The 27095-nt window shown below is 48.4% G+C and overlaps 2 protein-coding genes across 7 annotated transcripts in view; both read left to right on the forward strand.

Moving 5' to 3' along the window:
• The window catches only part of LOC101949571 (Golgi integral membrane protein 4-like), a 79341-nt gene extending 71895 nt beyond the window's left edge, over nucleotides 1-7446 (forward strand). For 2 of the 6 annotated variants that reach the window (XM_024104367.3, XM_065575177.1), the window contains one exon: nucleotides 6847-7015. In XM_024104367.3, the coding sequence (XP_023960135.2) occupies nucleotides 6847-6875 (29 nt within the window). In that variant the 3' untranslated portion in view covers nucleotides 6876-7015. Of the gene's footprint in view, nucleotides 1-1713; nucleotides 1924-6846 lie in introns of those variants that run through there. The other 4 variants (XM_065575175.1, XM_065575176.1, XM_005292924.4 and 1 more) reach the window with 3 other exon arrangements.
• An 11110-nt stretch (nucleotides 7447-18556) lies between these two features.
• On the forward strand, nucleotides 18557-19502 carry FNDC10 (fibronectin type III domain containing 10). The gene is given in 2 exon segments (XM_065575178.1): nucleotides 18557-18574; nucleotides 18577-19502. Coding segments are annotated over 2 exon segments (792 nt in total). The 3' UTR covers nucleotides 19351-19502.
• The last annotated feature ends 7593 nt before the right edge of the window (nucleotides 19503-27095 follow it).

Consider the following 27095-nt stretch of genomic DNA (forward strand, 5'->3'; position numbering starts at 1 on the left):
TTATTCTCTGATGCGGTTGTGCCGCACCTAACAGAATGGGCCCCGATCCCAATGGGGGCCCTCGGGTAGTAGTGTGATGCGCACACAGGGCCTTCTTGTCAGTGGTGTTCAGTACCTCCCAAGCTGTCCCTTCGCTTCAGTTGGACTTGCTGGTGCTCAGCACCTGTGCAAATCAGGCCCTGGATGATGAATAGGATGAACAAGGCTTTTAATGTTGTTAACCCTCATCCCCTCCCCCCATGTCAGTAATGACGTACACAAGCCATTGCAAAGCACCCTCGTGCTGTTCAGGGGCTTCGATTCCATCCCCCACCCTGATCAAACCAAGCCCCGATCCTGCTAAGAGCTCTGCACTCGGGCTCGGCACCCGCCGGCACGGAGCCCCAAAAAGCTTTGGCTGCAACAATGAGGTGGGGGCGACAGGAGAGAGTTCATCGAAATCTCAAGATCGGCCCTTGTCACCTCCCCTCTTTCCCTGGTAGTTTGATCTCCACAGCGAGCTGAATCCTGCCCCCTAGCAGGTCACTGAGCACGGCCGAGACGCCGCTTTTGGTTTAAATTGTCTAATTTGGGGAGCAGAGTTGGAACCCCCCCTCCCCCAATCTCCTCGGTGCGTCTCTGCCGGTTGCATTTTGCTGGCGTCTGTTTATTCCGGTTATTAATAATGGACGAGAGATAAGTGCCTCCAACAGAAACCGTCCCCTCTGGGCTTCTGCCTGCTTTCAAAGCAGAGCGATTACCTATCTTCAGCTACTTCTTGTTAACTCTGCCGCAGCCAGAGCCAGGAATCCCAAGGCGCCTTCTGGGGATGCTGACACGGGAGGGAAAGCTGCTACATCGCCGATATAAATGCATGATCAGTGGTTAAAAATGGCTTGTTGCTATGCAAGCTGAGATAGGTGGGTGATTGGATTTCACGCCTCGGGCCATGAAGGCCCTGATTCAGCAAAACACACAAGCATGTACACAAGTCAATGGGGCGTAAGCACATAGTTAACTTGTGTGAACAAAACAAAGCTGCAGATTTCTGAGAGAACCATCCTACAACCGGGGTAGCCTCCCTTCCTTGCTTGCCTGCGTTTTCAAAAGTGACGTGTGATCTCGGGTGCCCAACTTGAGACAGCTGTAAAAGAGGGGGCCTGATTTTCAGCCTGTGCTGAGTACCCACCCTATGAAAATCGGGACCCTTTAAGGTGTCTGAAGTTAGGCAGTCTCAGTCTTGACTCATTTCTGGACAATTTAGGCCAAGGGTTTTATGGTGCGTTATCAGGGCTTAACGTGGTCTGAAAAATGTGGTGGTAGTGGTGATGTCTGTCATCATCTGGAAGAAGCAGATTTGGTAAGACCATGCTTAAAGTTCACCCTTCAGCAACCCAGCTCAATGTAAATTGTTTTTTGCCAGGTCAGCGACCCTTTGCTGCCCCTCTTCTCCCTCTTCCCCACGCCTCCCTCCCTCCCCAATTTAAACGCTGGCTGGTTTCTATCACCTCTATCACTGGGCTACATCATTTCGGAGCCAGGAATAGAACAATGAGTGATTATTTTCATGCCAGAGGCTTTTTAAAATAACGGTTTTTGGTGGTTCTTGGTAATACTAATAATATATAATATTTATCTTCTGGTTATGGACCTTTTAAGGGGTCACATTTTCAAAATTTTCTCCACAGCCAGGAGGGCTAGAAACTTATTATTATTATTTTTTTTAATTTAAAGCTGAGGTTCACACCTAATCACAGGACTCCGGGAGCTGGGGCATTGTCAGAAATTGTCAACACTACAGGCGAGTTTTATTTTTGGTGGTTTCTTTGCCCTGCCCTTAGCTTAGGCCAGTTCTCAAATTTTTGTACTGGTGACCCCTTTCACATAGCAAGTCTGAGCGTAACACTCTCCCGCCCCCTTATAAATTAAAAACACTTTTTTCTATATTTAATACCATTATAAATGCTGGAGGTGAAGCAGGGTTTGAAGTGGAGGCTGGCAGCTCACGACCCCCCATGTAATAACCTCGCGACCCCTTGAAAGGTCCCGACCCCCAGTTTGAGAACCCCTGGTTTAGGAAGTGACCGCAGCCATGTCAGTTTCATTTCTGACTGTAGTCATGTTGAGTCACTTTCGCTGCCTGGCACTATGCACTAGAATAACCTGATCATTGCAGCCATGCTGGCAGAGCTTTCAATTGAACCATTTAACTTCAAAAGAGAAACGATTGCGGGAATGATTTTCCATTTAAACGGGGAGTTGTGTGTGTATGTATATGGGGAGCTGTTTTATCAAGATCTAAGTTTTCGTCCCCCAAAATGAATTCCGTATCTAAATCGCAGCACCCTGGCAAGCTAATTTTGCCGTGGACACAGCCTCCCTGAGGTCTTTGATTGCGAAGCGACAGGGAGATGCCCTTTGTTGCCGCCTGTGGAGTCCTCTTGAATTTTTACTGCCATCTGATTTGTAACATTTAAATGTAATTTCCACTTCAAAACTATGAAAAGAGGAATCTCTAATGCTGAGGTGCAAATGCGAGGCGGGGGAGGAGGAAGACTTGCATGGGGGTTAATGAGCAATTTCTAGATAATGCCCAGCTCTCCTCACCTGCTCCATGCTGTGCCTGAGAAGCAGCCATCTGTGGAAGCTGGATGTGTCCTTGCCGGCGGGGATTCTGAAGTTTCCCGGCTCACATTTATGGAAATGAATGACCTTCTGCAATGGCAGAAAGGGGCCAGATTTTCAGAGGCCCCCCCGAACCTCAGTGGGAGCTGTGGGTGCTGAGCCGTCCGCAGATCGGGCCAGCTGATCCCAGTGAAATAACGCCCTTGACTTCAGTGGATACTGGAGCAGGCCCCCACAATCTGCCAGTCTTGGCTGGGTTTGAGGGTGGCACATGGAGGAGCGCTGACCCCAGCTCTGCAGTGCGACCTCTGTCATGGAGAAAATAACCATGATAAGAGGAGAGCAGCTGGAAAACGTGAACCCTAAATGCTCCAAAGGCAAAGAAAAAGACCTCACGCTTATGTCTTTTTAATCTCATGATTTTTTTTTAAGCCAGTCTCATGATTTTGGGGCCCCACCTGATGGTTTTTGATCATTTAGGGTTGGCAGTGCTGTTCTCCTTAGCGCCAGCTAAACTAATGCAGTGTCCCTTCCCGCCCTGTCTCTGGCTAGGGGAAGCTTCAGTTAGCTATCTGTCCCAGTGCTGCATCCTCCCCCCTGCCCCCATCTCCTGCCTCTCTATTACCACTGCCCTTTGGCTGATGGGGGTCCACTTGCTCCCCTGTTTTTACTTAAGAGTTTGCCCAGGGATGGCCTGAAGTGCAAGCTGAATAAACAGCTCTTTGGGGCTTGCAGTCGACAGCCAAACCTTGTAAAAGCTTGGGACGGCTTGTGCGTAACACCATGCATACTGCAAGATCAGCCCTTAGCCGTAGCTCCAGTACTCTGGCCCTGCGACTGGGTCAGAGGGGAGCCCTCAGCCCACCATCTCCACTGAGCCCATTGAATGTTCTCTCATGGCACGTAAGAAGAGTAAATAGTTGTTAATGTCAAGCTCTTTTCATCCATAAATCTCAGAGCACTTTACAAGTGAGGTATCATTATTCCCATTTTACAGATGGGGAAACTGAGGCACGGAGCGGCAACGTGTCACCCAGCAGGCCAGGCGCCGAGCCAGGAATAGAACTCCGATCTGCTGATTCCCAGCCCACTGCTCCGAACACTAGGCCCCTCTGGCCAGATGCAGGGGTGGGCTTCCCTGGCCCAGGAGGGGCATTATTTCTTAATGTCAAATGACAGTGTTACGTGAGAGGAGGCTGTCTCTGGGCGCGTTAAGCCATTTCCCTCTGTATCAGAGATCACGTGCTTGGTGTTTGTTTGATTGATTGATTGGTGATATATCTGTGGGTTCAGCCTGAAGTTTCAAGGGAGGAAGGCAGCAGTCCTGCACAATATAGGACATGAGTTTTGCTGTTTCTCCCTGCGGGAAGGGTGGTTGCTGGCAAAGGAAGGGGCATGACGAAACGCGGGGTGTGACATACCCTGCCTCTCTCTTGGGGTCATTTGGGTTCCTCATGGGACTCCTCCTGCCCCCCACCCCCTCCCTTAAAAATCTGGCTATTCATTCACCATCGTCAGGGCCTTCCTCCCTTTGTAGCGAGGTCTAGCCCTCGCAATCTCTGTATTCTGCACTGGAGGTTTCCTGTAGTACCACGCAGGGCAGCTCTGCAATGGCGCGCCAGCTCCGTGTTCGGTGGGGATGGAGCCCTGGCATTCACTCTAAAGCAGCGCTTCCCAAACCGCATGGAGCTGGTGGTGGTTGGAGACCTCATGATACTGGCTCATTTTCTTTGATTCCAGCCACTGAATTGCATTACAGTGTGCAGCCGAGTGTTGTTTTTCCATGTTAAGTGCTGGAGTTGTCACAGGGATGTTATGTGATGGCAGATGGGAGACGGTGGGGGTAGGGTGACCAGATGACAGGAAGAAAATATCGGGACACAAGGGGGGGGGGGGGGAGGGGGGGGGTCACTGGCGGAGCAAAAAAAACCAAAAAACCGAGTGCTGCCGGTGTAAGGACACAAACAGCTCCCTCTCCCAATTCCCTACTGTGACCCAGTGCTGCTGGCAGTCGGGGGCGGGAGCTGAGAACAGCCCAGGGCTGCGGGCAGTCAAAGGAGATTATGCACCCTTCCTTAGGTATGCATACCTTCAGCCTCTGGTTTTTAGGAGGGGGGGGGGGGAAGAGAAACCAACAGAGAACAGCTGAGTGCTGCCGGCAGTCAGAGGAGAAGAAAAAAAAAAGCCGAGAACAGCTGAGTGCTGCCGGCAGCCCGGCAGAGAAAAAAAAAAAAAAAAAGCGGAGTGCAGCGTCCCGACCGAAGATCAATCGGGACGCGGGACAAATGCCTAAATATCGGGACGGTCCCGATTTTATCGGGACGTCTGGTCACCCTAGGTGGGGGTGGGGTCAGGAAATGGGAGGGGAAGAGTCCCCAAGACCATCTCTGTTTAGACGTTGGCCCCAAACAGAGGTTTGCAAACCCCTGATCTAATGTGTTTCTAGGAAGTCAGTCCCAATAGCCTCTAGGCAGCAGATCCGGAGCGGAATCTTTCCAAATCCTGAGCCGTGCTTTGTACCCGATTCAAGTGGCCCCGTGCTGTCCAGCCCGTGCGGGCAGGGATCTGAGATTTGAGAGAGGCCTGGAAACACTTTTTGACTCTTCTGCTATTTTAACAGCTAGATGTGCTTGTTAGAAACTGGGTCAGAGAGCACAGCTCTAGGCCTGGCTGATTCAGTGAAGCTGGAAGGGGGTAGGAAGCAGGCGACAGCCGAGCCCGCAGCAGCCTGTCTCCTAGAAACCGACGAGGAGAGAGAGACCAGGCTGCTGGCGAGTGTCATTGGTAATAAAAATCTACCTTGGAGCCCTCTCCCCCTTCTGTGCTCCAAAGTGTCCCTGCTGGTCAGAAGCCTTCCGGGGGGAGAAAGCCCATCTTGCTTGTCCCCTGTGTGTGTGCTGCTGGTGGTGGGGTGGGGGCTGTCCATGGCACAGGAAGCAAAGCGCCTCAGGCTTCAGCACAAGGCTTTTGTCAGTGCCAGATTTGGCGTCTTGTTCAGATGGGCCCAAGCTGTGCCTGTCTCTCCCTAGCCTGCTTCCTGTTCAGTACCAGTCCGGGCCCACAAGCGTAATGAGCAGTTGCACGGCTGCATGTAAGCACCCTGCAGGGGAGAGAGTGATGCTCTCAGGCCAACAGCTCTAATACAGCTGGCGCTCAGAGCCCTAGGCTGCCGGGAGAGGCTCCCCCTGGGGAGCTGGGGCCAGCCCGAAGGTTGCTGAGCTCTGGAGCAGTGTGAGGCCCTGGAATGTTTTGTTTGTGCTGAATCTTGAGCACCGATCTCTGAGTAGTACGGCACAGGCCAGGTACCACTTAGAGCTACCCCCATTTGCTTGCAAGCTGTAGGTGGTTGGGTATCCATGCCTAAAGATGCCAACTAAGTGCATCAGGGCCCAGGGAATGACAGGGTGTTAATTGGCCAATTAACTGTAAATCACACTATCTCCTCCCACCCTTTGCCTGAATCCCAAGTATATGTTGTTGTATGCACTGTCTGTAGGAACTGAGAGCATACTCAAGTAGTCCTTGAAAAATAGGAGGACTTTGGTCAGTTCGCACCTGCAGGGTTCACGCAGTTAAATCCTGGGTTGAATTACAGCTAAATGGCCAGTTAGCACCCCTGGCACTCCCCAGAGTCCGAAGTATTGTCCCCTGGGACCAGCCCCCCGGTGAGCTTGGCACTGTGCAATGCACGGTAAGGGCTTGCCTCCATTTAAAACACTGCAGCTGTGCAGCTTCACGGTTCTAATGCTTCAGCGTGGATCCTACCTATGCCGGTGGGAGGGTTTCTCCCATGGGAGTAGGAAATCCACCTCCCCGCGAGGTGATAGTGCTGTCTACAAGGGGACTTAGGTTGGCTTAACAACACCACTCAGGGGGGTAGATTTTTCACACCCCTGACCAATATAGTTAAACCAACCTAGTTTTCTAGTGTAACCTAGGCCTAAGAGATGGTCCTTGCCCCAGAGAGCTGACATCTAAACTGATGAGGCAAGAGACAGGGTGAGAGGGAGGAAGGATGGTCATCCTCATTTAACAGGCGGAGTAGAGACTTTCAGTGACTTGCCCAAGGTCACCAGGGAAGGCTGTGGCAGGGTTAGGAATCAAACCCAGGTCTCCTGGATCCCAGCCCACGTTAACTGGGGGCGAAACCATGAATGCTGGCGACCACTTGGCTGACTGGGTTGGGCTCTTGCTTTCTGTTCAGTGTTGATTTCCCCGCCTCTCCTTTCTTCCTGCAAATAGGAGGATCACGGAGGGGAGGTGGACGATAACGACGACCTGGAGCTAGTGCAGGAGCACAAGGACCGTGGGGGCGTCCCAGGAGCTGAGAGCAAGAAGGACGATTACTACTGAGGGTGCCGGCGGCTCAGAGCGCGTGGGAGGAGAATGGCGTGTTATGGGAGCAGGAGGGAGGAGTTGCAGGAATCTCCTTGAGAGACATGGCTCCGGGATGAACTTTCGAAGGCAGGGCCGGAGGAACGTGTGGCCAGCCCACAAGCAGGCCGCTTCCAAATGCACATGGTGTGTGTGTGTGCCCGGTGCAATCTTGGCCACGCTGCCCGCTGGCGGAGAAAGCAGAAGTGCTGTCTGACCCCTGGCGTGGCCACATCCTGCTGCTTCTCTCGGGGACGCTTTATTGATTTTCCCCCTCCCCTTTTATTATTCCCCACTCCCGTTTCAGATGAAGGTTTTTTTTGTTTGTTTCATTTTTTTACTGCTTGAGGCACGGGACGGGAGAGGCAGATGTTTGCCGAACTACGAGACACCAGTGGTTGCACTGGCCCAGGCTGCTGCCCTGGACTCACTTGACTGATCTCCAATACAAAGGAATCTCTTTATAAACCCTTTGGTTAATGGTGCTTCTTTAAAACGATGTCTGTTTGCTATCTTGGATCGTGCCTCCTGCTGCAAACCCCACCTGGAAATGGTGTTGCTAGGAAAAAAACGAGCGTCTTGGTCGTTTAAACACTTGGGGTCCATCAGCAACTGACCGGCCGGAGCCCAGGGCGGGGGCAGTGGGAGTGGAAACTAAAACAGAACTTTGGGCGCAAGGGGCAAATATCTCAACTTGGTAAATTTGTGGGTCACTTCTGGTGGCTTGATGGGAGCCTGACCCTCCTGGGGACTGGGGGTGGGTGGTTAGGAGTGGGGGAGGGTTATACCAAGACACCCAGGGTGGAGTCATTCATCTGTCTCCTGACCAGAATGTATCATTGATAAATCTCTGGCAAAGGGTAGAGGTAGCAATCATTTTACCACTTAGCAGCTGCCAACGTTACCAGTAGCTGGGTTCTTCCTATGGATCCGTGGCTAGACCCGTACGACCTCCTGTTCCACTGGTCCCAATGGAAGGCTTGTGGGAGGCAGCAGCTGTGACGAAGGAGCAGGGGTGAGTCTTACTGAGTGGAGAGAGTCATCTGGGGTTGGGGCAGTGGCCGAGTAGGACGCACTTTTGCGGCAAACCCCTATCTGACATTTTTGGCTAGTTTGAACGCTCTTGTGCATGGTTTGGAAGGGACCATGGAGGGGAGGTGGAAAAAAGCCAGCAGTTTCACTACAGCAAACAATGCTAACCTCCCTGGTGATTGTACAGTCATCTTTCCCCCTCTCCTGTACCATCCCCACCGAAGTATTCCATTAACATTGCTACTGGTCCTCGGCAATATTATAGGAAGGTGCGTTTCAAAACAACATGTTAGGGAGCAGATGTACATAAGAACGGCCAGACTGGGTCAGACCAATAGTCGATCTAGCCAGTGGTATCCTGTCGTCTGACTGTGGCCAGTGCCAGGTGCCCCAGAGGGAATGAACGGAACAGGTAATCATCCAGTGATCCATCCCGTTGCCCATTCCCAGCTTCTGGAAAACAGAGGCTAGAGACGCTTCAGAGCACGGGTTTGCATCCTTGCCCATCCTGGCTAATAGTAATTGATAGAATTAGGTAAGTTCATGGAGGATAGGTCCTTTTTGAACCCTGTTATAGTCTTGGCCTTCACACGAAGTCCACGCGGGAGCGTGTTCTCAGGGAGATATGGACCAATAACCCCCCAGGTGCCTACTTTTGAATTTGTTACCAGGCATTCGCTTACTGTGAGCCCCTGACATTGATCTTGGATTTATTATTAGAACAAGCTGTACCAATCCGTGGACACTTGGGACCAGCACAGTTCTGTCAGTGCTATTCAGAACTTCCTGGAGACGGCGGGGATGTTCCGAAAGCACAAGCACACAAACATCCCAGAGCCCCCCGTGTGCCAACTCAGAGGACGTGAGTGGTTACAGCCACCAGCGAAGACACCCTGACTCTTCAGCTCATGCTTTTAGCTTTGGAGGTGCCCAGTTCAGTCCCATGCGTCAGCCAAGATGGTGGCCATTGTACCCCCTCCCACCCAATTCTCTACCCCGGGAGGGGGGGGGGGGGGCTAAATTGTGTTCTGTTAAGCTCACGCACCCCCACTAATTGCAGTGTAGTTGCATAGGTGTGAGAGCAGAATTTGAGCTTAACATGGCTTTAAGAAATCCTATTCCCCGATTTTTCTGTCTGTCAAAATAGCTGCTATTCCTTAGTCGAATGAAAAACAGCCTGAAGTTCACGGGAAGATGATGTGCCACCTCCAGACATCCCTAAGCCGTTCTCAGCAGACACCTCACTGCTGGCCAGGGGCATGCTCCATGGGAATAGAAAGGGGGGCTGGTTAGCGTGGGTGCTGGGCCTGTGTTAATATCTCCGCACATCACGGAGCTGCTCCCCTCTCCTCGCCACACACCACTCCTAACTGGAGTACTTCCCCTTTTCCAGACTTGGGCCAGAGACCTACAGCCAGGTGCTGTTCACTTGCCCACATAAGTGAAGCTTTAAGTGGGCCTGGTTTTTTTTTTTTTTTTCCCCTTCTGATTTCTGTGCCTAATTTAGAGCAATTCCACAAAACCCCAGTTAATGAGCCTTGCTCCCCAATCTCTCTGTTTTGTACAACTCAAGCAACTCGTCCATATACTCCACTGTTTTTAATACAGTGGGGAGCTGAGGGTTCAGAACGTAGTTGGGCAACCCGTAGAAATATTTTGGAGACACAAAATGCCATATGAAGGTTTTTAGCTGGGGCCTAGTGGACAGTTGTCCACATTGCAACATACGCTAACTGGTACCTAAGGCTGGGTCTACACTACCCGCCTGAATCGGCGGGTAGAAATCGACCTCGCGGGGATCGATTTATCGCGTCCCGTTGGGACGTGACAATCGATCCCCGAATCGACGCTCTTACTCCACCAGCGGAGGTGGGAGTAAGCGCCGTCGACGGGAAGCCGCAGAGGTCGATTTTGCCGCCGTCCTCACAGTGGGGTAAGACGGCTGCGATACGTCGAATTCAGCTACGCTATTTGCATAGCTGAATTTGCGTATCTTAAATCGACCCTCCCCCCCCCCCTGTAGTGTAGATGTAGCCTTAGCTGCCTGCCTCAGCAAAGAGGCCAGGGACAGAATGGCAAATCCCTTGCCTCTAGTAAGACAGCCTCTTACACCAGGTTGTTCCTGGAGGTCAGGGTGGAGGCACATTAGCCAAGCTCCACTGCTCCTGGTGCTATGTTCTCCCTCTGGAAGCCACACCGTGATCTGTTAGGGAGTTCAGTGTAAACTACAAAGGAACAAGCGTCATCCAGAGTGATTTGGATGAAACAGTTAATGGTGTGCCTACGCTCTGCATTATCCTCCTCCAAACCCTGCTGCAGGAAGCAACACGATTCTGTCTCCACCACCTGCTATAAATAGATTCATCAGAGGAGAACGTATCTGCCCAGCTGCATCCCAGTCAGAAACATCCCTGATTCTCAGCTGGGCCCCAGAAACGTCATTTGTTCCACAAACCAAGATAAGATCGGCAGTGACTCGGAGGGTCTCTGGTGTGACGGTTTCATCTCTGCGTGCCCAAGTTGGCATCGTGAGATGAGTAATGCAGGTAGCTTCCTACTGAACTTCGTTTCTCCTCCTCCATTCCTTTCCCTGTTCTTCACGTGTGGCTCCCAGATGGTGAGAGTAGGGACAGGCTGGGGTAAGTGCTGAAAATAAACTCCTAGTAGTGATGAGACTGGTGTGCTGATCTAGAGAGACTCAGCAGAGGTTATCTAAATTAGGAGGCTAATTCCCTGCCTGCATAGCAGCGAGGAGTAATCTTTGAAATTATGACTTGGAAGGAATATAGCAACTCCAGCCCTAAATGCAAGGCTCCCTGCTAAGAGAATGCATTTAACATCCAGCCATTGTATGTTGGTCTCTGCTGATACCTAAGTAGCTCCTCTCTGTGGACTGTCTAGCAAACCCAGCTGTGGGTCTAAAATCTACACAGCATTGTGCTAATTTTGTCAGCCTTGGGTGACCTGGACCCTAATTGTCTGGATTATAGCCAGCTGCCCCCCATTAAAATACCTCCTCTAGTGTCCCCTCTAAAATGGGGTCTGGAATAGGAGGTGTATTCTACTCCCCTTACTTTGCTCTGGACAGAAAAAATGGAAAAGCAGCAAACGGGTGCGGATACATCTGTGTGCATGAGCACGAAAGCTTGTTCGAAGGCTGCTTAAAAGCAGATGATGGAGCAAAGGGTTTGCCCGGGCAGCATGGCCTGAAAGTTTATGGCAGATTAGGGGCAAGCACGAAAGTACATTGAAATGACTGAGGTGTCAAGGGAATAAATGTTGAGCCAAAGCTTTGGTTCAAAACCTTTCCTGACAAACCAACCTAGCCTAGGCATAGAATCATATCATAGAATATTAGGGCTGGAAGGGACCTCAGGAGGTTCTAGTCCCTCCTCAAAGCAGGACCAAGCCCCAGAGAGATTTTTACCCCAGTTCCCCAAATGGCCCCCCTCAAGGATTGAACTCACAACCCTGCGTTTAGCAGGCCAATGCTCAAACCACTGAGCTATCCCTCCCCCCAAACATGCTGGGCTTAGCCCTTTGACCCAAAGTCAGAGAGGATCCAGGGTTCAGTCCCCTGTATAGCTGACTCGCTAGTGCGAATGGGATACTGGATGGCCCACTCAGAACTCTCCATACTCCCATTTTGAACTTGAGGGGGCCTGTTGGTGAAGGTGATCTGGGACACTCAAACTGGAGCCCACCAAACCCAGCTCCTGGTCCCCAGTCAGTACTGAACCAAGAGTTAAAGTTAGCCCATGATGTCCTGTGGGCAAGTCACTTAGGGGTGGAGAGAACTCAGGAGAGGGCATTGGTCCGGTTCTTTCAGGCACATGTTTATCAAGATACTAAGGATTATTATGCATCCTGACCAGAATGCCAGGTGAGGGGCTCTGCAGTGTATGTGCAGGTGACAGATGTCTTTTAACCACATCAAGCAAATGCAACAGTTTCAGGACAACAGATGCAAATGGATGCACATTTTCTGGATGTAGGATAGGATGTTTCCTGATGTAAAGTCTCCGATTGGCTGATTAAACGTGTCTCAGGAACTGAAACAAAACATTTTTTTGTTGTTGTTGTTTTGTTTTTTTCCCTTCTGGCCCTTCCAAAACTTGATCAAAAGGGAGCTTGGATTTTTGTAAACAAGCACATTTCAGGGTTGGTATGAGGTCAGAGTGTTAAGTGCAGCTTCTGTCTCTGGTATTGACTTTCACTTGCAACCTCACTGCTGGAAAAACACAGGCACAGCACACGGTCTTATTAGCCTCTCTGCAAATTTGTCCTAGGCAGGGCATGGCTTTTAGCTGCCTACTTTCTGGTCACAGACTCACAGCAGGGTTGCAAAATATAGTCAGCCTCTTACTGGACAGAAGGCAAAAAGAGACGTAGACAATAAATACGGTAGGGAAGGAACAAGAGACACAAGGGAAAAGGGTCACATCTCGGGGGGGCGTCTGGGATTTAGCCAAAGCCAGCAGAGGTGGCGAAGTCATCTGGGTTCCTCTCTCTGGCCAGGATGTGTCTCAAGGTCAGCACAGTGCAGGCCCAATGGAAGCCTGGGTCCCAGGAAGCGGTGAGGGCAGCAGCCACCATGGTGAGGTTCGCTCCTTCCTGTTCTCTCATCTTTCATCCCACCAGCACCTATGTCCACTTCTCTCCTAGATGAAGGATGCCAAAAGGGAGCGGTGGGTGGAATAGCCCGTCCTCTCATTGTTTTATCCACCTAATTTCTTACACACCAATTTTGGATCACTGATTTCCAGTTTTATGCTTTTCTTGTTTACCAGGCATGATCTTAACACAATCCTTGAGCTATAGCAGGAGGACGTTTGTTGTTGTTGATGACTCATTTAGTCTGTTTACCTTTTGCACCTTTTTCCTTCAACATTTGTTGTTACAGGTTATTGTGACACTATGAACTTTCACTCACTTGTCACAGTTGAGCTCCCAAACAGGGTCAATTTGTAGGCCCGATGATCACAACAGCACAGTGTCTTGTCCCCTTGAAGAGGACTTGAACTCACAGCAACTTGTTCAATTGAATGCTCAGCCAGAGGTGTTGCATAATTAAAGGTTGGTATAATTGTTCTGGAAGGAAATTTGTCCCAGCTGGAAGACCCTCGTATACCTACAATGCTCTGTGTTTCGGAGCTGGCTGGCAGAGTACCACTGCTCTGGGATTTAAGAGGGGAAACTACCATGCATAGGTATAAAGAAATTGTAAATAACAGGAGACCATTCCCCACGCCTCTTTCCAAATTCACTATGAGCCGATTCTGTATGCAGGGGTCTCCAAAGGCTCTTCCCTCACTGACTAACACTTCTAACAACCTTACAGCGAAGGGTCTCCTTCAGAAACCCTTTACTCACGCACAGTAGTATTTTACTCAGTGAGTACCGTGAGTGCTGTCAAAGGGATTCTTTGTGAAGTTAAAGTACTATTCAGCATGAGGTAGAGTAGCTGAATTAGGCTCAAAGGAAGCAATATTACAATATTGGCCATAGCGTGGTTAATCAAAACCCATAGCAAATCTGGACACCTGCTCTGAGGTATTCTAGGGCACTCCCTTCTACTGCAGTAGACTAACAGGACTTCTCTAGTTTGATTTATTTTCCCTCCCCATAGGTTTTAACAGGGACATAAAATTAGGGCCATGTCTACACTGCAGGGACTCTAGTGGCATAACTATGGCAAACTTTGCAAATCTTCCTTAGTTACACTTGACAAGCCGCCTGTGAGGCAGGTACAGGATCACGCCCTCAACCACCAAAATGAAGCCGGCTTTAGAGTGGAATCTGTTTTAATAGCGGACGGCAGTGCTGCCCAGACTTCAGGGAGGTGGAATGGGCTCTGAGCACCTGCCAGACATCCCCACCTTTTATGAAAAGTGTTATCAGGTCCTTAATGCCAATAAATTTTCTTCAACGAGCCTCTGACCTGAGATGATGAGGCACCTCTAGCAGCATACCACGTTCAGCGCTCACTTAAAATGAAGTGATCTCCTACAACATGCGTGAACCCTGCCTGCTTAATCTGCCCCACCTTGTATTTCGCTTACACTCGGATTTCCTTCCCCAGTCCTGCAGAATAGCTCTGTGTAGCTTGAAAGCTTGTACCTTTCACCAACAGAAGTTGGTCCAATAAAATATGATCTCACCCACCATGTCTCGCTGCTATCCTGGGACCAACAGGGCTACAACACTGCAAACAACAATTAAAAAGGTAAGTCGCTCAGAGAAGTTGGCTCAACAGTAGACAATTTGGTCATATAAATGCTCAACACATTTAAAATGAGGCTATATTTTAATAAAATCTCAGACAGGAGTTAATTATGCTTTGAATGCATTCAACTAACTGCTTGAATTCAGGCCAAGTCATTTTCTGAGGCAGTAAAATACATTCAATCAAACTTCAGTGCTTCAACTTTTGTTATACATCAAACTTTCACAAGCTAGTAAATGTTCCTCATGGAAAAAGCATAAAAACTCATTTATGCAGATTTCTCACTCCTGTATTGTTTATATTCGGACACATTACTTGCATTTTCCATATTACACTGTTATTTCCACTTAAGTATTCGTTGCACATTCTGCTGTTAGCACAAACGTCCCAACCACATATCTCAGTCATTCTGCACAACACAGCTAAGATTCCCTTTTCTTCTCATTCAAAGGGACCACTTCCTTATAATAACAAGGAGTCCGGTGGCACCTTAAAGACTAACAGATTTATTTGGGCATAAGCTTTTGTGGGTAAAAAAAAACCCATTTCTTCAGATGCATCATTCCTTAGAATGGCTTTTCATTCTCATTTTGTGCTCTCCTGTTTGCATTCTGGTCTCATCTGCTTCAGCCCATGCTGATTTTCCCCTGCATTTGCCAGACATTGATCCCCACCCCCCTTGCATTTGACAAACATTGATTTTTCCCTCCCTTCTGTGTTCTTAATTAATCAGAAGCCAATACTTCACCTTTATGTTTCCTCTTGTGTGTATGTGCGTGTGCAGCATTACTGATGATGTAATTGATGCTGACCATAATATATGCATACCAGCAGGGGCAGCGCACACATTATCTGTGACACCAAATGGTAGCTATTTTTAAAACCTAATTCTTGGCATCAAAAGCAGCAGAAATAGTAGACAAAGAGGTAATATAAATCTCCATATATGGACCATATCCTTATTCACTAACGGTGTAGGATGGGAGGAAGAGGAGGAAACCGTACATTCTCAGCACTATATATTTAATACTATGCAGTTTATATCAGATGCTCAGAGAATGGTCACTGTTATAGGTGATATGGGCTGAATGAGTTAATGTCACTAAAGAAAACATTCAACTCTTGATTAGGGAACATTAACCATATTCTTGATCACAATAAAGTTTTTCTACAAACTGTAATTTGAAAATTCTTCCTTGCAAGATTTTGCAATGATCGGGCCAGTGTTGGACCAGGAAGTATTTCACAGTAAAAAACCAATAACAAAACGAAGCATCTTGTCCTTCAGCAATACTTATAGTCTCCCTTGATTGGTGGAGGAGGAGAAAGTACAATAGTAACTTCCGGCTTCTCTGCTGCTTAAAACCTCTTAAGACTCTTCATAAAGTTGTTTATAAAACAATTAGAGCAAGTGATAGTGTTGGGTGGAGTCTGGGGTTAGGCAAGATTTAGAGCAGCTTCCACCACTTTAACTGTGCAAAGGATCCTCAAAGAGTTGAGGTTACATGTGTATTTTTATCATCCTTTATTCAGGAATCTCCTGCTTCCGCATTCTGACAATGGCAAGAGCGGCAGGAACACACTCCCAGCATAAATCTTTCAAGAGCTTTCTGAAAGCATTATGCGGTCAAGCAAAAATGTGCCTGGTGTTATGTCCCCACCAATGGTTGTCTTCACTTTCCCTCTGTATTGCAGGAAATGGCTGACCCCAGGAGACTGAGTGAATGGATGAGGAGTCCTTCTGGCGACTGGAAGTGGCTTCGAATTACAAGTCTCTCTGGGGCTATGTGTACACTGGTAAAAAAAACCCACAGCACCAAGTCTCAGAGCCCATGTCAGCTGCCTCCCGGGGCTCAGACTACAGGGCTATGACATGTCAGTGTAGACATTCGGGCTCCAGCTGGAGCCTGGGGTCTGAGACCCCAGGAGAGGGGAGCATCTGAGAACCCAGGCTCCAGCATCTTCACTGCAATTTTTGGCCCCGCAGCCTTTAACCCTGACAGCCCGAGTCAACTGACCTGAACTCTGAAGCTTGGTGCCACATAGATTTTATTGCAGTGTAGACAGGACCCAGCTCCAGCCCGAGCCAGCTATGGGAGCCAACCACGGCCATTTCTCACAGCGTAAATGTATCCTGAGCTACCAAGGGACTGGACTAAATGCCTTAACGAGTCCTTTTTCTTCTCTAATTGCTATGATGGTTGTAGCCAAGCCATGCCACTGTCTGCCTTTCTCCCAGCCTGTGTCTGACTCAGTATGTCATGCTCAAGTCCCCACCCCCATTCCTCTGCAGAAAGGCCAATAAACCCTACCTGCCCCCCAGGGCCATGCTTAGTAAGATTGAAATTCTAAACCTGAAAGCATAACCTTTAGTTTATAAGAAAATCAAGACAAAAACAATTCCATGACCAAGATACCACTCACTCACCTTGACGTAGCCTGGTCCAGGGGGGCAGGACAGCTGGGTTCTATTTAGGGCAACCAGATAGTAAGTGTGAAAAATCAGGATGGGGTGGGGAGTAATAGGAGCCTATATAAGAAAAAGCGCCAAATATCAGGACTGTCCCTATAAAATCGGGACATCTGGTCACCCTAGTTCTAGTCCTGCTATCCACTTACTGGGTGGCCCTCCAACAGCATTTCTGTTTTAACATTGCGTCAATATCAGTCTGGTCCAAGCAGGGTTAGGTGATGGAGTGTTAGAAACACCTGGCAGCCTTGCAACCTGTCTCCACCAGAGCTCTCAATGTTGCTAACGCTGGTGGAGCTGCATGAGTCTGAGCAGTGCTGGAAAACTTTCTACAATTTTCCCTAGAAAAGGGCCCTCAAAGAAACATTTCCCATCCAGTACAGTGCTGTCAATCAATGGGATTACTCTGGGCTACCTGGCAGGAAGTGCCCGCTGGACTGGGCCTACTCTGTACAACAGGGATTCTCAAACTGGGGGTTGGGACCCCTCAGGGGGTTGTGAGCTGCCAGCCTCCCCCCCAAACCCTGCTTCGCCTCTAGCATTTATAGTGGTGGTAAATATATAAAAAAGTGTTTTTAATTTATAAAGGGGATCGCAATGAGAGGCTTGCTATGTGTAAGGGGTCACCAGTACAAAAGTTTGAGAACCCCTGTTGTACAACCTGCAGCAAAGGGATGAGGGCAGAGCTAAGCGGGAAAAACAGATCCATGGGGATACTTTGTTCCAAAGGGAACGGAATTCAGTCACAGCTCTGTAGATTTTAAGGGCCAGATGGGACCATTAGGTCATCTATTCTAACTTCATTCCTAAGCAAAGCCAGAGACTTTCACCCAGTTACCCTCTATCAGGCCTGGTAACTTGTTTGACTAAAGCACCTTGTCTAGAAAGGCATCCAGCCTTGATCTGAATCTACAGGAAGGAAACTGGTCCAAATCTCCTCTCATTGCTACTGTTGGCAGAACTGTGCAGGTGCATGGATAATTTAAAAGTCAAACACAGGTGGAACTTTTGGGTAGAGGCCCCTGACTTCATCCCTCTCCATAAAGTACAGTGGGTGCTGATAGGATCCAAATGCAGGGTGTCAACCCTTTAGGATTGTCCTGGAGTCTTTAATTAAAGCTTATGACATGTAATGAAACGTCCGGCAATAGTTGACCAAAACTGGCAACCCTAATCCAAATGCACGTGGGTCTGATCTAAAACCCAGTTGAAGTTAAGGGGAATCTTTCCATTGGCCTCAAAGGGTGTGGGATTGGGTGCTTTCGGGGGAAGAGGGGGTTGCTGGAAGGCTTGGGGGGGGGGGGCAGGAGCGAGCCTTATTTCTCCCGTCTTGAAAGCCTGACAGTGTTCAGTGCCTGCCTGCAGGACGAGGGAGGGTCTGAGCTATTCGTTGCCTGGGCTCTGGTTTAATCACCCGCTTTCAATTCGGCTTCTGGCTCCATCCTCTCCCCATTTGCGCTCTGCCAAAGCGCAGGGCAGGCGGGTTTCTGCTCCGCAGCCCAGCGAGAGTTAACGCCGGAGCCGGCTCTCCATTGGCAGCCGGGGGGCGGCGCAGCCCTTTCGCTGGAAGTTGGCGGGTCTGAAAGGCGCCTGCCGCCGCTCAGCTCCGGGAGGAAGAAGGAGACAGCGACTGCTCCCTACACCGGGGACTCCCGGGGCAAACTTAGCCGGCGCTGGCGGAGACCGGGCGCGCCAGGAGGAGGCTCCTGTCTGGGCTCGGCGCATGACGCTCCCGGCCGCCCTGCTTGGCTGGGATGCCTGGTCCCCGCGGATCCGGAGGGAGTGAGCTGCCCCTACCCGCCTGCTAGGGCTGCGGTGCCCCCCTCCCCGCCCGGCCCCGCTCCCGCTCCATGCCCCGGGCGCCCCCCGGCTCGGCCCGGCCAGCATGCTCCGCCTGGGCACGCTGCTGCAGTCGCTCGCCCTGCTCTGCCTCTGCCAGCGCCGCCCCGGGCACGTCTGGGGCAGGCTGATGAGGGGCTCCGGGGAGCTGGCCGGGAGCGCCGCCGCTGCCTGGGACCCGCTGCCGGCCCTGCCCCGGCGGAGCCGGCGGGGAGCCTCGCCGCCGGCCAACAGCTCCGGGGCGGCGCCCTGGTGCCCGTACAAGGTGTTCAGCGAGGGCCAGGCCAGCGGCCGCCTCTGCTTCCGGAGCCCGGCCCGGGACTTCCAGTGCCCGCCGCCCAGCTGCAAGGCGCACCGCTCGCCGGGCCGCGCCCTGGTGGCCAACGTGCTGCGCAACGGCAGCGTCCTGCTGCAGTGGGGGGCGCCCGGCGGGCCGGGGCGGGACCTGCGGGGCTTCGCCCTCAACTGCTCCTGGGACGGCACCTACACCCGCTTCCACTGCGACAGCGTCCAGCTGGGGGCCAGCTGCCGGGACTACCTGCTGCCCGACGCGCACGGCAGCGTGCGCTACCGCCTGTGCCTCCAGCCGCTCTACCGGGCCGGCGGGCCGGGCGCGCCCCGCGCCGAGTGCGTGGAGTTCAGCGTGGAGCCGGCCAGCATGCAGGACATCGTCATCGCCATGACGGCCGTGGGGGGCTCCATCTGCGTCATGCTCGTCATCATCTGCCTCCTGGTGGCCTACATCACCGAGAACCTCATGCCGCCGGCCTGCGGCCGGGCCGCCGCCCCCAAGAGGGGCACGTAGGGCAGGGGGCCCGCCCCGGCGGGGGGGGGACCGCTCCAGAACCGGCCCTAGAGCGCCCTCAGCAGACGGGGGCATGGAACCGGTCTCTAGAGCCGGGGGCTGGAGCTCCCTCTGCAGGCGGGGGCTTGGAATCTGCTCTGGAGCTCTAGAGCCAGGGGGTGTGGAACCGCCTCTAGCACCCGGTCCTGGAGCTCCCTCTCCAGCCAGGGGCCTGGAACCAGCCTCTAGAGCAGGGGGCTGGAGCACCCTCTGCAGCCAGGGGTGTGGAACCACCTCTAGAGCCTGGGCCTGGAGCTCCTTCGGGCCTGGAACCAGCCTCTAGAGCCGGGGGCTGGAGCTCCCTCTAGAGCTGGGGGCCTGGAATCTGCCCTGGAGTTCTAGAGCCAGGGGTGTGTGGAACCGCCTCTAGAGCCCGGTCCTGGAGCTCCCTCTCCAGCCAGGGGCCTGGAACCTGCCTCTAGAGCCGGGGGCTGGAGCGCCCTCTGCAGCCAGGGGTGTGGAACCGCCCTTAGATCCTGGGCCTGGAATTCCTTCTCCAGCTAGGGGCCTGAAACCTGCCTCTATAGCCAGGCAGCTGGAGCTCCCTCTCCAGCCAGGGGCCTGGAACCCTCCCCCCAGCTCGGGCATGGTGGATCCCTCTCCATCCAGGGTAGTGATGGACACTTCTCTTCCTAGCTGACTCCAAAATGCATATTGATCACAGTGCTGTAGGGGGTAGACTTTGATTAAAGCGTCACCTGGGGGTTACCAAAGCCTATAACCTTTCTGTTCCTGTTAGCGGTGACAAGGACAACTTAAATCCAGAGGAAACCAGTGCCATCACCCAGAGCAGATCTGCAGCAACCTGAGGGACCTCAGTACCATTGTATGACTCAAAGATCTTTAGAGTTGTATGCCGTATTATTTTTCATAGAGGACTTTCTATAGATCAGTCTTAACTAGACCAAGGGAAGTTTTAAATAGCTAAGGAAAACTGTGTTTAGAAAGAAGCAGGGGGAAAATAGTCACGCATTCAGCTGTCTGAACATCAGTGTTCTGTGATAAAGAACTTATACTGTGAAATATTTGTGAGGTATGTAATTGTGGTTGGGCATGGTCATGCAGACATTACTAATAGAAAAGTAAGTATTGTTACGGAATCCTGAAAGATTGGGTTATAAGCAACCTTCGAGATAATGTTGATGTGTGCATTTGATTGTGATTTTTAGAACTAAACATTCCACAAGAGGATAAAAGAGATGGGACAAAGAAAGCCCCAACTCCTCACACTATGTGCCATAACCTAGATTGTTGCATTGTTTTGCAGTCGTGTTACATAGGAAAATTCACAGTAAAATAGAGTTAGTTAGTAATAGGATCAAAATTAGGCATATTAGTTAGTGCTGATTTAAAGCATTCAGAAATACAAGCCTGTTCTTCAGCACATATTTCGTTAGGTACCATCTTTTTTGTGAAGTTGTTTTCCTTCATTTCATTTGCAGACCAGTTGTTAAAATACCAAGATCTTTTTGTTTTAATAGCAAATTTGCCAAGTGTATCATGTAAAGGTTTGGAATTTTGTTTTCTATTTTTAGTTAAAAAAAAAAAATTAAAAAGCAGCTATTCTGCCTGAGCCATACTCAGTTTTCAAACTTAAAATATCTCAGTGAGTTAAAAATAAAAATCAGGAATCTGCGTGAAGTGCCAGCAAAATTGCAGTTTTGAAAAGTAAACTAACTTATTTTTAGAGGCCTCAAATCAAAAAAGCACTTAAACACATGTTTAACTTGAAGCATGTGCTTAAATCCCATTGATTTAGATGTGCTTAATTGCTTTCCTGAATTGGAATGCTATCCTGAAACTTGGCCAAAGAGAGTAGATCAATACAGCTTCAACTCTGGGGCTGATGCAAAGTCCACTGAACTGAGTGGAAAAACTCCCATTGACAGCGGTGGGTTTTGGATCAAGCCTTATGGTAAGCAGCTCAACAACTCAGGGGCCCAGGCCTGTCCCAATTGAAATCAACAGGAGTTTTGTCATTGGCTTCAACAGCACTAGGCCCTTTCAAAAGTAACAATGTTTTTAGAAAAAAACATTGGATCTAGCCAATGTGTCTCAGGTTTCTGCCTGCTGCAGTTTAAAAAAGGCCAATTTAAGACTGGGATTCATAATGGAAACATGAACTGAGCTTTAATTATAATGGTGTGAAAAATACACAATAATAACTACTATGACTAGTCTTTGCTACCCCATCTTTAACGAATGCAATACACCTTTGTTCCACTAAGGTAACACCTCCTAAACTCTGAATTCTATTATGTAGTAGCTGAGTATTTTTAATATAGGAACACTAGCTGTAATCCAGTCACTCGATGCTATAGTAAACTAGGATTTTAGCTAAACTCTAGTATTCATTATATTGTGCCTTAGTGTTGAAAGTTTGACCCATTTATATTGGCTTTTCTGTTCTTGTTGTAAATGTTATTGGAACATGTGTACCTCCCACAGTGTTTTGTCTGTTTAATAGGAAAATAAACCTAGGCTAGCTGAATATTACTTAAATTTTAAATATATATTTAAAATAGAGTAAATTACCTTCCTAGAGCTTCTGTGTTAGTTTTTATTTAGTATTGTCTCCACATAGTTTACTGGTATAATAAAAATCTAACATTATATCACATTAAAAAATAATGGTAGGGGGAAAATAGGGTTTATGTAACAGCGTATTATTAATAGATCACACATGAAACTAAAGTGTTTGTCTGAATAAACACATATGTTTATAATCAGTAAATGCCCAGTGAGCGTTTCTGAGGTAGTATGGAAGACCTAAAACTTGTAAGTACAGTAGATGGCATATGTAGAAACCCTCTAGGATCTGTTAAAATACAATATTTATACTAATCAGATGAGCACAGCCATACTACAGACTACATTTCTCTCCCCCCCCCCCCCCCCCAGTGTGTGTGTGTTTAATCCAGCAAGCAAACTTATTTCCCTTAGGACTGAAATAATTTAAGGGTGGTCAGGAAGCTGAAGATCTGTATTTTGTCAGACAAAAATACCTCTCTTTTTCATTATTTCTTCATGTTTTCCTTCTCACAAGAAGCTTGCTGTAAATTACACTTCTTCCCTTTGTGAGTTTCTTGCCTATGAACCTTGGTTTAAAACCACCTGACAGTATTTAAAATATAATTGCAATCGGGGGATGAGCCCTGACAGACAATTTCATTCACGTTTTTCCCCAGAGAGAGATAATGTGTGAAATAATCTGAAATTAGTTCAAGAATATTAAGACAAGTTGTACCTAGTGGAGTCATGTCATCCTTTGTGTAAATTCATTGAAATTCAGTGGATTTAAACCCACGGTGAATTTGGCTAGTTTCCTTTGAAGACTTCGCATGCATCTACCCTATGGCCAATTCTAGGCAGGATTAGTAGAGTGGAACTAATATTGTACATTTCTATCAATTTCTGTCACTTGCTGTTGCTGTCTTGTCCTTCATCTTGCCATGAATTGCCAGACTTGAAAGTTAAATGTATAACTAATGAGCCTTGTATCACCTTGGAGTTGACCTTAATGAATTAAAAGAACATAATAAAAACGTTATAGATTCTGACTGATACCTTTTTTGATCAGGTGAGTTAGAAGTCCTTTCTGATTCACGTAGTGGATAAACCCACCTAAGGCTTGTCCTAGTTATATTGCTTGCTGTAAAATTATTGCAACATTGTTTGTTATACAGGTAGAAACACGTGGAATTTTTTAGCACGTGCCTTATGGAAAACATTGCTAGCATAACTCTTCTGCACAAAGATTTTCCCCCCCCTCTAACAAACAGGTTTTCTGTGCACACCTTTTCTTTTTCTTTGTTCTTATTCAGTGTCCCACATGTCTACGAACCTGAAACAAAACCCAGTGAGGTCAATAGAAAGTCACCCATGGACTTCACTGGGCTTTGGATCGGGCCCTATAATGCTGCATTGTTGTCTGTGTTTCTCAGCAAATTAACTGTAAAAATATTTCCTTTAAAAAAAAAAATGAATAACACTGGTGGTTCAGCTGTACAGCAAGTATGTTCTCAGCTGTGCTGGAATTTTCAACACCCATATTTTTGGTTTGATTTCTGGCCAGTATAATAGAATTGCAGCGGTGCTTCATTTGAGGATCTCAAGTGATTTGCAAGCAGTTGTAAGTATTTTTATTTCCATTTTAAAGATGAAGAAACTGAGGCACAGAAAGGTTATTGAGTGACTTGTCCAAGGTCACACAGAACTATTCTGGCAGAACCTGGATTAGAATCCAGACCCTCTGACTTCTAACCTGCTTTTAATAAATAGAATCAGCTTTAACAACTGTTTTATTTTCCAAATAATGGGTCAGATCCTCAGCTGATGTAAATTGGCATCGTTCCATTGAGATCACGGAAGCTATGCTCATTGACATCAGCTGAAGCTGTGGAACAATCCATTTAGGTCTTATTCGGTTTGACATTCAATGTTCCATTCAGATTTATGTGCCGTTTAAAATAAGAGCATTAAAAATTAACTATTTTCATTTCTCATCATCCATCATTGATGAACCATAGTTTGGGACAAACATTACACAATTTCTTTTCACATATCTTCTCCTTGAGCTCCTTTGTAAAGAGGTGATCACAGTATCTACCGTATTTTAATAGCGGAGTTAAATACATGCGCTAAAGACTCTGAACACACTACATTTCCCCACTAATAACAACATGGTCAAAACAGCCCTGTCTGGTAGTTCATCCAGTGCAGGTCCCACCCCAACGGTGGCTGAATTTCTGCAGTGGGTGAAGTGAACTGTTATTTATGTAGAGTGTACTAGTACCCGTACTCGCTTTCCAAACACTGAGTGGGAGAAACAAAGTCCCTGCCCCAAAGAGCTTGCTATCTATATCGGTAAATCCAGCATACAGGTAATGGCCCCAGCCCTTCAATCAGATCTGATAGTGCTGATCTTTCCCCTGTGAGAAGCCCTACTGAGCCAAAATGATCAGTGTGAGGATAGACGCCTCTTTTGTTTTTAAATAGAAACTATCCCAATCTAACCTTTTAATGAGCCGTTCTTAGCTTCAGACCCAAGCCTCGTCTACAAACACAAATTACTTTAATCTATGTACTCACAGAACCAGCTCCTGATCTCAGTTACTCTAGCAGAAACAGCAACAGTTAATTCCTAGATTTAACTTTCAAATAAGCTGCATTGGTAGATACTGGTAGGGAAAATGCACTTGCTACAACATCTTCCCCACTATCCCCCCTATAAAGAGATACCCTCTAGCAATGACATCTGCTTTTGTGGATTGCATTTCTGCAGCATGTTGGGCGGGAGGGGTAAGAAACAAGAGCAACAAGATGTACTACAAAGGATTAATCCTGTTGCGGGAATTGCTGCAACTCTCAGAAGGTTTATCTTATCAGCATTACATTCATTTCTATGCATTATGGATGGGATGTGTAAAACAATATCATATGGCTTCTCATTGGCTTTCAGTGGATTAAATCTTGACAATATATCGCAGCGTTGGGGCAGGAAAAATGAGATAATCTCTCCCTTTGCATATGATGTTAAGCAAAACAAGAAAACAACATGTTCAATAATAACCCATTTGCAATTGATCATTTTGATTTTTTTTCTACAGCATGAATAAGGAAATTCCTATGTAGCAATAATGGGGATGTTACTTGTATGTGCCTTGATATTAATTGGATCCAGACAAACTGTATTGTATAAAATGGGGCAATTAAATTAAGCATTCTTAGCCAGTCCCTTCAAAATACTCAGCTTATGCTGCAGGGGTATGATTGATCCTGTTCTATTTCAGGATATTCTAAAGAGCTGGGGCTAGACCCTCAGCTGGTGTATCTCTGCACATTCCATGGACTTCAATGGCGCTGTGCTGATTTACATTGTATATTAATATTATGGAGGGGAAATGGAAATAGCTTCTGCTGTGTTGTCTCTGCCTTAGCAACTGGGGTGTTAAAAATCTAAATGCTGCAGTCTAAGGGGTGTTTGGACTCAGGGCTTAGCTGATAATTTTCAACACAAATACCCTGCAGTCTGCAGGCCACGTGTGCAGCTGTTAAAATAGGATGCGGCTGAATTATGCTTGCAAGCAAATTTTCTCTGTGCCCTTGTGCTAAATGGGAGAAAAAACGGTATTTGCGGAAAGGTGAGCAAACGGAACTTTTCTGACTGACTTTGCCTTTGAATCATCTCAACTCCCAGGCAGAGATGGCCTCAGCTTCAGGCTAAGGTGGGTTGTTGTTGTTTTTTTTAATTACATTGGGTTTTGTGTTGCATCAAAGGGAAAGTTCAAGGTGCTTTGCTTCCCTGTGAGGTAAAGGGAAGGCTGGTACTTTGCTTCCATGGATACCTGGAGTAGTAATCCTGCAGGGTTGCAGACCACTAGGCTGTTTTTCACCAAAATGTTGTAGAAAGAAGAGGGGGTAGGTGGAGGTGGGGAGGGGAATGGTAGATAACAGCTACCTTGTCATGTTCCTGTATAAAAGTCCTGCAGTCGCTTCCCGGCTCTTTGAGCTCTGGTCAAGTGAAAAATTCTCTAAGGTCTGTTGTAGGCCAATTCTGAGCAGATGCATCTTCTCTCCTTCCCCCAGTGTTATTTGCACTCTCTCTTTGAGGGCCACCCAAGTTGAAAAACGGATCCAGTCTTTGCACTGTTTTCAGGGTGGTGGGTTATTTTAAGCTTCCCTTGCAATGTCTGACCCTGTCTCAACTCAGTCCTGGAGAGATTATCACCAGGGATGAAAGAGGGACCCACAAAAGTTTATGCTCAAATAAATTTGTTAGTTTCTAAGGTGCCACAAGTACTCCTGTTCTTTTTGGGCCTCTTTAACTCATTCAGCCCTTGAGTCGAGAGAAGGAGGTTTGATTGACCAGGTCCCAGGTCAGGGAGCTCCAGGGAAACAGAGAGACACTCCAGTAGGCTTTTACTTATTGATTTGTTTGTTTGTTTCCTGATTGTAAAGTAGAAGGGAAGGAAAGGCAGCTAGAGGCTGTGAGATCAGGGAAGGACGATCTTGTAATTAAGGCACTGAACTCAGACTTGCTGTGGCGGGATGTACCAGACCCTTCCTGGCCCCATGCTGGAGCCTTCGTCACACCAGATGCAGTTTCTGGTTCTGCCACAGACTCCTACCTTGGGCATGTCTCTTAATCCCTCAGTGACCCAGGTCCCCATCTGAGAAATGGGGATGATGATAGTCCCTTTGTCTGCTGCATCTAATTACAGGGACCAGTCCTTACAATGTGTGTGTGTATACAGCGCCGAGCACAATGGGGCCCAAATCTCGGTCAGGGCCACTAGGCATTACCACCATGATGGTTCTAATAAATTGGTGTCAGTTTGGATTAAAGCTTGACTACCCAGCGACTGATTTTGCATTCAAATCTGAGCCTCCTGAGAACTTCTTCTGCCCTGCCCTGTGACAATGGGTACGTTTACTGCAGAGACAATATTCTTCCTCCAGTTCACACGCACAGGGCTCAGGTTCTCCATAGCCAGGCATCCTGAAGCCAGTAGCTCTCCGTGGAGTGTACTTCAGTGTGGAGTCTGGCCTGAGATGCTTTAGCAGATAAGTAACAGCAGCCAGTTAGGACTTGATCCACATGGAGAGGTTTGATCCTTCTATTATAGGTACTTCTCTGGCCCCCAACACCGCAGTCCCCGAGTGCCTCACAATCTTGACTGTATTTATCCACATGACACCCCTGT

Source organism: Chrysemys picta, chromosome 21 (genome assembly GCF_011386835.1).
Source record: "Chrysemys picta bellii isolate R12L10 chromosome 21, ASM1138683v2, whole genome shotgun sequence".
NCBI classification, from domain to species: domain Eukaryota; kingdom Metazoa; phylum Chordata; order Testudines; family Emydidae; genus Chrysemys; species Chrysemys picta.